General features: G+C 38.9%; 1 protein-coding gene across 1 annotated transcript in view; it reads left to right on the plus strand.

The window, feature by feature from the left end:
• Positions 1–12,820, plus strand: part of ARIH2 (ariadne RBR E3 ubiquitin protein ligase 2) — a 65,312-nt gene that overhangs the window by 2,000 nt on the left and 50,492 nt on the right. Inside the window, exons 2-3 of the mRNA XM_036737816.1 lie at positions 7,291–7,352; positions 9,361–9,715. Of these exons, the coding sequence (XP_036593711.1) occupies positions 9,461–9,715 (255 nt within the window). The 5' untranslated portion in view covers positions 7,291–7,352; positions 9,361–9,460. The remainder of the gene's footprint in view (positions 1–7,290; positions 7,353–9,360; positions 9,716–12,820) is intronic.

Below are 12,820 nucleotides of genomic sequence, written 5' to 3' on the forward strand. Positions count from 1 at the left end.
CAGGATGCCTAAGGAGGGATGAACTGACCCAGATATGAAAAATGGAGGCAAATAAAACTTAGTGACCAATCAGTATTGGAATCAGTGTGGGCACAGCCACTCACTGCCCTTCCAGCCTGAACTACATAGAGAGCGCCAGTCTCTAAAAAAAGAAACACAGCAGAATTTCAATGTATTATTACCAATGTTGTTTGGTAATAGTACTTGGCATTTCTATTGTGCTCTCTGGTTCCTTAAGGAAAATTAGGGTACTTTCAGTATATGTGCAAAGTAAAATGTATCTTAAATTTTTATAAAAATGAAAATTTTTATATGAGTCTGTCTAGATCTGTGATATCATAGGTTTAGATATCATTGAGGTCCCTCAAATAAACCGTGAAATTGGTCACGTGAAAATCATGTTTTGTTTTATTTTGGACCTGTGATTTCATCAGTATAGAGAGCTTGTTTACCAGCAAACAGCTATAATTTTATTGACAAATAGTTTGCCTGTATTTTCCCTTCTTAATTTACTCCCCTATGACTCTATTCACTGTTTTTGTGATTTCTGAGACCAAAACATGGTTGCCATTGTTCTATATACTTTTTCTTCATGATTAGATTTCCTAAGGGCAACCGTTAATGAAAGTATTTATATCCCCAACCCTTAGCACTATGCTTGACACATAGTGCTCTTCATGCATTTATTTCATTGGCATATGTATTTTGGTTTGGCTCTGTAATGTCAGTGAACCCCAAGGAAAATGGCCTTTGCCCTGGAAGTGGGAGAACAAAAATGATTAATGTGTAGTTGATACCAAAGATAAGTAAGGAGTTAGTGACACAGTGGATAGAGTGCTATGCCTAGAGTCAGGAAGACTCAGCTTCCTGAACTTCCTGAGTACAGATCTGACCTCAGGCACTTACTAGCTGTATGACCCTGAGCAAGTTATTTAACTCTGTTTGCCTCAGTTTCCTCATCTGTAAAATGAGTTGGAGAAGGCAAATTGCTCCCAGTATATTTGCCAAGAAAACCCTTAACAGGTCACAAAGGATTGGACAGGACTGAAAAATGACTCACTGCAGCCACCGCCACCTAGCTGCCATCGATAAATTCAAGTCACCTGTGGTACTGAACTGGTAGATGTGATTACATGGTCACTGTCAGTGATAGTTGAAAGATCGTGGAAAAGGAGAAAGACAAGTGGCCTGATTAAAAAAAAAAAAAAGGAAGCAAACAGAATCTGCAAGCCAAAGGCCAATGAGTTAAACTTTGATTCTGGGGAAAGTTATAGAATTGATTATTAAAGAGCTATTGGATTATTGCAGAGCTATTTGGAGAACATCTAGAAAGGAAGGTGATTACAAAAAACCAGCATTGCTTCATTGAAGTGACTAGGAGGTGCAATGTATAGAGGAAGATCTGAGTTTGAATTCTCCCTCAGACACTAGGTTTGTGACCCTGGGAAAGTTATTTAACCTCTCTCAGACTCCGTTTTCTTATCTGAAAATGAGGATATTAATAGCATCTACCTCCCAGAGTGATTGTAAGGATCAAATGAGATAATATTTGTGAAGTGCTTTATAGATCTTAAACTACCATGTAAATGTTAGGCATTTTTCTCAAGAACTAGTCATGTGAGATTAACTTCATTTCCTTTTTTGACAGGATTAACTCAAGTGGTAGATGAATGCTGTGAATATAGTGTACCTTGAGTCTAGAACAGTTTGATAAAGTGTCTCATACCTTTTATTGTGGAGATAAAGAGATACAGACCTGAAAATGCAATTGAAAATAATTGTTAATGGTTCAGCATTATACATGTAGGAGGGCTCCAGTGAAGTACTCCGAGAATCTGTGCTTGGCTCTGTACTAGTTAAACATTTTTGTTATTGACTGCAATACAGGCAAAGATGGAATGGTCATCAACATTTCAGGTTACACAAAGCTGAGAGAAAGAGCTAACACACTGAATAGTGGGATATTGAAAAGATCTTGGCAAGCTAAAATGTTAGGCTGATTGATTATAGGAAGGTGGAATTCCTTAGATGGGGGTTAGACAGTAGTTATTTTGAAAAAGATCTGATTTTAGTGGACTGCAAGTTCAATATGAATCAGTGTGATTCAGGAGCTGTAAGAGCTAAAGTGATCTCAGGTTGCATTAAGCAAAGCGTGGCTTGTAATAATGAGGAAGTGATAGTTCTACTGTACTCTGTCCTTGTCAAATTTCGTTGTGTTCAGTTCTGGGTACCACAATTCAAGGATAACATTGACAAACTGGAGGGCATCCAAGATGGTGAAGAGTTTGGAGTACATGGCATATGAAGATCAGTTGAAGGAACTGGGAATGTTTAGGCTACAGAAAACTTGCGGGGGGGGGGGACATAATAGCTGTGTTCAAATACTTGAGAAACTGTCATATGAAGAAGGGTTATACTAGTTCTCTTTGACCCAAAAAGGCAGAATGAGGAGCAGTGCTGTGGGAAGTTGCAAAGAGGTAGAATTAGGCTCAGTGGCAGGAAAAACCTCCCATCAGTTGGTTCTGTGTGAAAATGTAATGGGCTACTTTAAGAAGTGGTAGGTTTTCTCTCCTTGGAGGTCTTCAAGCAAAGGCTGTATCACCATTTTTCAGATATATTGTGGACTAGGTGGCTACCGAGGTCCCTTCCAGGTTGCAAATTCTGTTATTCAGGTGAGATACCAATGCAAATTCTCCCAATGCAGATTAGCAACTGTTCTGCAGCTTATAGTCTTGAACCAAACTGTCCTCTAGGAATACTAGGAGGATGGGTACTTATGTAGGGTCCTACAGCCAGCTTGTGTCAGAGGTAAGACTTGAATTCAGGTCCTCCTGGTTTGAGGGCCACCCTGTACCCACTACCACATTGTCTCTCTGGTCAAGTGCCTAAACCCTTTATGTGCCTCTGTTTTGGCCTGCTATTAAATATAAATGCAGTACGTCATGCTTAGAACTAACTGGAATTCTTTTTAGTCTGAGATGAACCAGTAACAGAGAAATAGATGTGGACCGATGTAATATTAATTAGGTTGGGACTTTTTTTTACTGTTTTAGAATGCTAAATTAATTGAGTCTAACTAGGTGCTAAACCCCAGGCCCAAATTCCTAATTACTAGGTGCTAAGCCAATGTGGGCCTGAAGCCCCCAGGGTCCTAAGGGGAGTTGCTAAAACCAGAGCCAATAGTAGGCACCTAAGTTCTGCTTGCTCAGATGACATTTGATGACATCTGAAAACTGTATAAAAAGAGAGAACAGAGTTATTTGCTTGAGTCTCACTCTTGGAGGAGTCCTGGAATGGGGCTCTGGGACTCTGGGACTCTGGCCTGGCCAGCTGCTCTAAGAGCCTCCTGGCTTGTCAACCGAGATGTTGATGGTTTCTTGGTAACTATGATTTGTGATCTGGTTTGTTTATATTGTATATGTTTGTAACTTGTTTGTATTTGCTCTGAAGGTCAGGTTGTTGGCTTTTCCTCCTGAACTAAGTGAATGATATTTGTATGTTGGATTAAAGTAAGATAGTAAAGCAGATCAAAAGAAGTTGTGCTGGCAGTGTTCTTGTTGGGCTTGTGTTGGTCTTTCATCCCTCTAAACAGCTGCTAGCCAAATTGTTGCCACAACTGACCTTGTAAGAGAACCTAAACTTTTCATATACATACATACATATATATATTTAGAGGTTCTTTGAATCTCTAAATTGAAGCTATAATGCCTTAGTCTTTCCTTTTCTTTTTTTCCTTTTTCTTTCTCCTTTTTTTTAGGGGGGAAGGCAGGGGCAATTGGGGATAAGTGACTTGCCCAAGGTCACACAGCTAGTAAGTGTGTCAAGTGTCTGAACTGAGGTTTGAACTCAGGTCCTCTTGACTCCAGGGCAGGACTCTATGGTGCCACCTAGCTGGCGCACTTTTTTCTTTTCTTTTTTTGCAGTACTTGAGTGATTTAGAAGTCTATCTAGAATCTTCTGTATTTGATTCAGAGGAAGAACATTCAAATTTGGGACATGCCAGCTATGGGTTTATGTCTCTTAAAGGATTCTTTTGTGAAATTTAGAGGTGGATCCAGAAAAGCAGGCCAGTTTTGAGACTAATGTGTTGAATTTATTATATACTTTAAAAAACAATCAATATATAATAGATTGGTGATTTCTTATACTATCCTTGTGATATTCTATTTGTATGTGGAAGCATTTGATTATTGATATTGGTTAAATTCAGAACAAAAAAAGCCAAAAAAAATTAAAAAGAGAAAAACCTTGAAAATTCCTTCCTGTCCCTTGGTATTGGGGAGAAGGGATAGTCGGAGTTTTTGGAGAGGTAAATCTTCCTTTACTGCATAGTTTTGGGGGAAGCAGCACCATTAATTTTTATATCATGTTCCATCAATTTCTTAGTAAAAGTGCCAAAGGGAAAGTTGTAATAGAATTTGTTTTCTGCTGTTTGAAAATATGACCTCTCAGGCCATTGTTAGGACTTCAATCTTGGTTTTCCTTTGGTTCAGATTTGCTTCTTTCTCTTTGAAGTGTTTTTTTTTTACAAGGAAGCTATGAAAGTCAAGCTGGTAGAAATATTTTTTTTCCTTGGATAATCAATGCTTGTTTGATTTAATTGGATCACATGAAGTGTAATTATGAGGTCCCAGTTGGTTTGTCTGCAAAAGGTTTAGATTCTCTCTAACTGGGAATGGTAGTAATATGACACAGAGGAGTGGGCATAGGTGTGCCTTATAGATAGTATATTGCTGCCCCAAATGAAAAATCTTGTAGAAAGATTCTCTTGTAGAATGCTTCGTATTTTAAAGTAAAATTTTATAGGAGTAGAAGCTTAAATTCTTCAGTTATAGCAACATACTGAAAGTTTTGGGCTATGACAGAAGGAGTCATTTTTTCAGTGAGAGCCTCTGTTTTAAGTCACAACTTGATCTGAAAAAGTTAATGTCTTGTTACATAATTTGGTCTCATCCTCAGAGGGATTGTTTGAGTTAGTGACTAGTTTTAGAAGTTTGAACAATGTTAGTAGGAAAAGGAAATTGGGCAGTATTGAGTATTGGGCAGTTGTTTTCCCTAGTTTACTTTTCCATCTTGTTTTTTTGAGTAAGCCATGGAACCATTGAGAGGTCATGTGGCAAAGTGAGTAAGACAGCTGGCTTCTGAGACTGCAAGGAAGATTTTGATTCAAGTTTTGCCTCAGACACATTGTGACTTTGTGACCCTGAGTGAGTCACTTAACTTTACAGTAATCTAGGCAACTCTTTGAGACTATAAGTTGCAGAGAAGGCACTGACCTGCATTGCTATAAAAAGTTCCACATTGGGAGCACTCCAGTCAGTGAAATCATAGGTCTAGTTCCAATGCAAAGAATCATTATTAGTCACTATCTTCAGAAATTAGTGACTTAGTCAACAAGCATTTTACTAGTAAAGTACTAGATTTGCTTATTACTGAGTACTTTGTTTTCACAAAGAAGGGTGAAAATGTTACATTCCCTCAAGGAGTTCACATTTTTTTTTGGTAGGGCAATTGGGGTTAAATGACTTGCCCAAAGTCACACAGCTAGTACATGTGTCAGGTGTCTGAGGCCGGATTTGAACTCAGGTCCTCCTGACTCCAGGACCAGTGCTCTACTCACTGAGCCACCTAGGTGCCCCAGGAGTTCACATTCTAATGGGGGAAGAGAACATACTCAAACCTGCATACATACTAGTTAACATACAGTATAAATAGTCAGTTATCTAGCAGGACCAAGAAGGGTCTTTTTTAGAAGGTGGGATTTGTAGGGGTAGCTAGGTGGTGCAGTAAGTAGAGCACCAGCTCTGGAGTCAGGAGGACCTGAGTTCAAATCCGGCCTCAGACACTTGACACATGTACTAGCTGTTTGACCTTGGGCAAGTCACTTAACCCCAATTGCCCTGCCAAGAAACCAAAAAAAAAAAAAGAAGAAGAAGGTGGGATTTGAGCAAAGTCTCAAAGGAAGTCAGATGTTAGAGAGAGTGAAGGAGAGCATTCCAATCACCATGGACAGCCGGTGAAAAGGCATGGAGTCAGGAGGTAGAATATCATGTGTGAGGAACAATAAGAAGTCCAGTGTTGTTGGATCATAGAGGGAGTATGAGGAGGAGAGTGAAATAAGACTGGAAAGATAGGAATCAGCGAGGTTATGAGGGACTTTAAAAGCCAGATGATTTTATATTTGATTCTAGAGGTGATAGGGAGCCACTGGAGTTTGAGTAGAGAGGGGACATAGTCAGACCTGTGCTTTGGGAAAATTACCGGAAGCTGAGTTGAGAGATGGATTTGAGTGGGGAGAGACTTAAAGCAGGCAGACAAACTAGCAGACTCTTGCAGTAGTCCAGGTGTAAAGTGATGAGGGCCTGTACCAGAAGGGTGGCTGTGTGAACAGAAAGAACATGTACAAGAAGGATGTTGTGAAGGTAGAAATAACAAGACTTGGTGACAGGGTATGTGCATGAGTGACAATGAAGAGTCGAGGACGCTTAAGTCTTGGATCTTGTTAACTTGAGAGAATGTGGTGCCCTCCACAGTAGAAGGGGAGTTAAGAAGAGGGAAACATTTGGGAAGGATGGCAGAGGAGAGAGGGAAGATAATCAGTTCAGTTTTCAATAGCTTGAGATTTGAGGTGTCCAATGGGCAGTTGGAAATGTGAAACTTAGAGCTCCCTAGAGATGCTAAGGCTGGATAAATAAATCTGAAAATTACTTGCATAAAGAAGAGAATTGAACAAGTGATTCCTGTTGAGATTAACAAGCAAGATGTTAAAAAGCAGGGCTCCTTAACCTTTTTTGTGTCGTGGACCCTTTGGCAGTCTGAGCCCTTTCTTAGAATGATGTTTCTAAATGCATAAAATAAAATACATAGAAAACTAATAAAGGAAACTAATTTTATTGAATAAAGATCTAATTTTTTCCCATCCAAGTTCATGGACCCTCTGAAATCTTTCTATGGACTCTTTGAGTGTCCATGGACCTCAAGTTAAGAACCTGTGGTGTAGAGGCAGAAGAGAAAAGGACCCAGGACAGGCCTTTGGGGGCATGACCTGTAGGAAGATCCAACAAAGGAAACTGAGGAATAGTTAGACAGGTAGGCGAAGTACCAGGAGAGAGCAGTGTAGAGCAGTGTCATGAAAGCCTATTGAGAGAGTATCCAGGAGAAGATTAACATTCACAATGTATGGTCTCTCCTGGCCCCCTTTTAGATGACTCTTTTCGTCTTGAATTAAACATCAGTATGTTGGTGCCTTTCAAAAAATTGTATTGATGTAATCTTCTCTTCTGATTTTAGATGGAAATCATGCGATATAGAGTGTTTGGGTGACATCTACTTGACAGATCTTCAAGAAACTGGTACTTGCTTTTTATTTTATTTACCATGATGCTTAATTGTAATGACTATTAGTAACTTGTCCTACCCTTTTGTCACAGGTCTATTAAAAATCAAATGTAAAAACAGCATAGTTACTATGATTTTCTAAGCCTTAAAGCTGTGCATAGCAAACTCAGCTAAAAAATTTGTATCATATAGGTTGTCCCAAAAGTCTTAGTGTCATTAAAGCTTTAGTGCTATTAAAGCTTTAATAGTTTTAAATGGCACTAAGACTTTTGGGACAACCTGTATTCGAAGTGTCAGTCCATAATCTTTTAGGCAAACTGTATTTGAAATTGTTAGAAATTCATTTTCCATCATTTTATATGTTTGATAAAATAGCCTTTCTATGAAAATGAGGTGCAGCATGGAGTATTGGATAGTAGGCCTTGAATCTAGAATGGTCTGATGTTCAAGTGTTGCCTTGGGCTGTGTGATCCTGAGCAAGTTACTTAATATCTCGGTGCTCTAGGCAACTCTCTAAGACTGTAAGTTGCAGAGAATGTGCTGACCTGCATTGAGAAAGGAAGTTTTCTTACCAGGAGATTATGATGTAAATGAAATCACAGGTCTGGGATGGGGAACAGGCTCACAATTCCCAAGGTAAGTCACTGGAAAGGGGGAGAACTAGGTGAAGTCATAGAGCATTTTCTAATGAAATCCCAGGTCTAGTCCTTATCCCTGCCATTAAATGGATGTTCTTTGTGATACTGTGTCTAGACCAGTTGAGAGTTCATAAATTCCTTCTAGTGCTGTGAAATAGGAAAGCTTGGGTTTTAGGCTGCTAACTATGTCAGTTAGAGGCATTAGGTAATTGTTCATTTGAGTGCGATGATTTTCTTATTCAGATGATCGCTAACAATAGAACATTTGCAGATCTTCAAATCATTGAAGATTTGTTGGACTCTGCCAGCAGAGATTTTAAAATTAGATTATTTGCCATACTTACAACTTTTTGTTTTTTCTAGCTCAGTAGTCACTTTCTTTCATCTATAATTACACATAGCATTCAGTTCTATGAGAAGTGTGAAAGTTTGATATTTTTTTTGGAATCTACTGTTTTGCTTTACACCCTTTGAAATATGAAAGCAGCATAATTATATTCGGTGTCCTCCCTCTCTCACATAACTAACTCAGTTGTTCAGGGGCTGAATATACAAGTAATGGATTATCTATGCGTTTTGCCTGACAGCCCATTAAAGACTTTAAGGGAAAATGAGGGAGGAACTCTTACTCTAGTCATTTTGCCCTTGATGGTGGAAGATGCTCATTAGAGACCTATAATTTTCATTTATCCTCACAGATAATGTCCTAATGTGTTATTAAAAAGCCAGTGCTTTCTCTTTTTTTGGATGTAGTAATGGGCAGGAATTCTGATCCTTAAAATGCCACCTGTATTAATCCTACATGAGGAGGCAGCCATAATGGGTATGGGGAGAATATTTGGCTGCCCCTAATTTGCTGTCTTTGTGGGCATCCTATTGTGAAGGATAGGCCCCTCTTTTGTACCTATGGGTCATCTGTCGTAGTCATTTGGTAGCCCTTGGGAGTAGGGACATTCTATGAGAATTTGTCTTTTTAAGATTTTTTTTTAGACCATTTTGTTTTCCCATGCTTTGCCCTTAATTTTAAATTGACGAAATCCTGTTATTCATACCTCCCATGCCATGAAATGTACCAGCCTTCATTAATCTGGAAAAATAGCATTTTGTTGGAAGTGTGACATAGAACTAGTTAAATTCTTACTGCCAGGCATTAACGCTTCTCCTGCAGTCAGAGGACATGTTCACAGTTTTTTGGTTTCAGAGTTTTCATTTCAATAAATATTTATTGAGCTGAGCCAGAGTCTTCTGATACCAAAGATAGCTTCCTAGAGAGATGACAGTAACATTGTTGTCTTGGGGATAATGAAAGCTGTTTCTGCTATAATTCTTTGTGAAAAAAGTTAATGATTTTTTTTTCTTTTTTCTTTTCATTTTCCTCTCTTAGAAGACAGAAGTACCTAATGCATTTGAGACAGAACTAAAGTTGGGGGGAGGGGGCAAAACAGCAACTGCTTTCCTGATCTGCAACTTGGCAGGACACTAAAATGTCTGTGGACATGAATAGCCAGGGATCTGACAGCAATGAAGAGGACTATGACCCAAATTGTGAGGAGGAAGATGAGGAAGAGGATGAGGACCCTGGGGATATAGAGGATTATTATGATGGGGTAGCAAATGATGTGGAACAACAGGGAGCAGATGCCTTTGATCCAGAGGAATACCAGTTTACCTGCCTGACCTACAAGGAGTCAGAGGGCACTCTGAACGAGCACATGGCCAATTTGGCCACTATGTTAAAGGTGAGCAAAATTACTGATTTCAGGAGTTATATGTTTCCAAGATGCGAAAGGGGGAAGGGATGGGTGGAGGCTACTTAAAATAAAGTAAAATTAACCTGAATTTTTTGAGGTGAAATTCTCATAAGGATTAAGGAAATTCCAGATTGAATGAAGGGTGTTTGTGTGCTTCCTTGTTCTTGTCACAAGTAGATGAAGCTAGGTTTAAATGTAGTTTAAACATGTTTTGGAATGTGTTTCTTGTATTCCCTGGTGTGCTTTAATAAGAGAATACACTTATCAATTCACCATGCTATTTTAGTTAAAATTTAGAGAAGGAAAGCAGTAGAGAAGACAAATCAGAAATGTATAAGGCATTAGAAGAATTCAGTGTATTGCCATTTGTTTCAGAAAGTGAGTCATGTTAACTCTCAAGAGCTAAGAATCGGTTACTATAAAATATCCCAACAAAAATTCTCTACCCCATTACTTATGAGTGACTAATAAACAATTTTGATAGTTCTCATTGCCCTGAAAAATTACAAGCACTAGACTGATGATCGATCTCACTTGTTTTCTGTAATGATGACTGATATTTATTGTTAGGAGAGATTTCTACTTCTGTCAAGTCAGTCTTAGCAGTAACTCTTTAGAGGAGACTTAAGAGAAAACTACTTCTCCTTATACTGCTTTTGGTATCTTAGAGTACCTTAACAGAGTATCTTAACAGTTATGTTAAGGTATAAAATGTTTCATATTAGTACTTTGGTTGATATCTTAAGGCTCTTGCTGACCCGTAGGACTTTAGGAGAATTTAGGAAAGTAGCTTGCAACTTCCTACTCCCCTGCAAATGTGGGCAGTTCTTTGAAAGTGAAGGAATCTCTCCTTATCCTGCCTTTTTTACTTTTGTAATTTAGGCATCTCATGATTTTCCTGGTATGCTCAATTTAGAGAAGAGACTCAGAGTTTTTTGAAAGCATGTTCTCAGTGAATAACATTCCTAACTATTGAATCGAAAAATCATTGTGTGTTGTAGGCACTTGGTGTGGTGGATAGAGAGCTGGTACAAGAGCCAGGAAGCCATGGGTTCTGCCTCTGACATATACCGGTGGTATATGGGTGGTATATCCTGGGCCAGTCACATAACCTCAGTGTTCTAGGCAACTCTCTGATTATAGGTTGCAGAGAAGCTGCCCTGGAAGCTTTGGGCTCCTTGGTGAATAAGAACTTGTGGGATTCGTATCTGAGGTTTGTACTTCTGTTAAAAATAATGGTCTTCCCTCACCCTGCCCACTCCAAATTAAAAGCTATTTCAGCTCTTTACCTTTAGGTTAGTGCCAGGATGAGGCATGGTATAAAGGTCTATAAGGGAAGAAAAAGTGGCTGATTGTGCTCAAATCTTCTGATCTTAGTTTATAAATCCCCCGTTCCTAGATCTTGAGAGCCCACGTGGGTCAGAGTAAATCTCATTTTGCCTAAGCAGACTTGGCATGTGTCGGTGCTTTGGTACTTTATATGTACTTTATCCCCCACAGGAAATAGCTGTCTTCTCTGTGCTTTTTAAAATCCTGTCCACTTCATAGTTTAGCTCAAGCCCCTTTTTCATCGTGTTCCAATTCAGGCCTAACTCACATCAGCCTAGTGGTTCAGTCTGGGCATGAAAATGTGATGAAGCACTTTAGAAAAAAATAAATTTTGTTTTAGTTTTCAGCATTCACTTCCATAAGTTTTTTCCTCCTTCCTCCTCTCCCCCCTCCTCAAGACAGCGTGCAATCCAATAATAGGCTCTACATATGCATTCTTATTAAACATATTTTCACATTAGTCATCTTTTGTAGAAGAATTAGACTGAATGGGGGAGAATCCATGAGAAAGAAAAAACAACAAAACAAAAAAAGAGAGCAAATAGTATGCTTCGATCTTCATTCAGACTTCATATTTCTTTGGATGTGGATAGCATTTATTTTGGAAATGAAGTACATTTAAACCATAAAATGGAATAAAAGCACCTGATAATGAGAGGAAGCAGGATACAGTTTCTGGCTAAATTCAAATAAAACATTACACTCCCCCCCTTTGCTTTGGAGTTTGACATAGTACGGTGCAATGGGTGGCTTCCCTGCTCCCTTGAGAGGGAAAGTAGCTTAGTTTATTCAAAATAGGTGCTTCACTTGCCTTCCTGACTGTTTCAACTTAAAGCAATATCTTCTTCCTACAGAATCGTAGCATACAGCGTCATTAGACATTTTTTTTAGAAATTAATCATGTGTTGCTTTGTCACTTTTATTTTTGGCATTATTGTTTTATTGCTGAATTTACGTATGCTTTAGTTGCCAACTAGATAACTGTTCTTTTTTTGGTATTTGCCATAAAGTTCTGGGCACAGTAAAACATTCATCAAGTTTTTGTGTGGTGTAGTAGAAAGAATACTGCTATCAAAAGACCTGAGATTGAAACTTACCCCGTTGCCCCTAACTTACATTACCTTGGGCAAGTCACATAACCCTTTTGGATCTTAGTTTCCTCATCTGTAAAATGAGGACATTGGACTAGATAGCTTCTGAGGTCATTTCCAGTTCTAAATCTATGATGTATGATACAACATTGATTCCCTGAAGTTGATTGCTAAGATTTAGTTGCTTTTGTTATTAACATACTCATGTCCTAGGTTGCTGTTCAAATTTAGGTGTGAATGGAGCTTGGAGATTAGGTTAGTCTGATGTAGAACTGGAAGGAACCTCAGGATGCCATCTGGTCCAAGCTCCTCCTTTTACAAATGACAAAAATGAACTCTGAGGGAGGTTAGGTGACTTTTCCAAGATTACACAGATTGTAACCATGGGAAATGGGATGCAGACGCAGGTCCTTTGACCTGTGTTTGCTCTACTGCCTTTCTGGTTACCAGAGTAATTGGAGATCTGAACAGTTAAAATCAGTTAAAATCATTGAGTCACATAGATCCCAGATTTATCATTAGGAGAAACCTTACTAATCCCCTAGTCTAATCATCCAGGTTATGCAGGTAGTTCGTGGCAGAGCTAGGATTTGAACCCACCTTCCCAGACTTTCAAATCCAGTGTTGTTTTCCATTATACCAGGGTAAACCTGTCCTGGCATCACTGACACCT

The sequence above is a fragment of the Trichosurus vulpecula genome, chromosome 9 (genome assembly GCF_011100635.1).
Source record: "Trichosurus vulpecula isolate mTriVul1 chromosome 9, mTriVul1.pri, whole genome shotgun sequence".
In the NCBI taxonomy this organism is placed as follows: Eukaryota; Metazoa; Chordata; class Mammalia; order Diprotodontia; family Phalangeridae; genus Trichosurus; species Trichosurus vulpecula.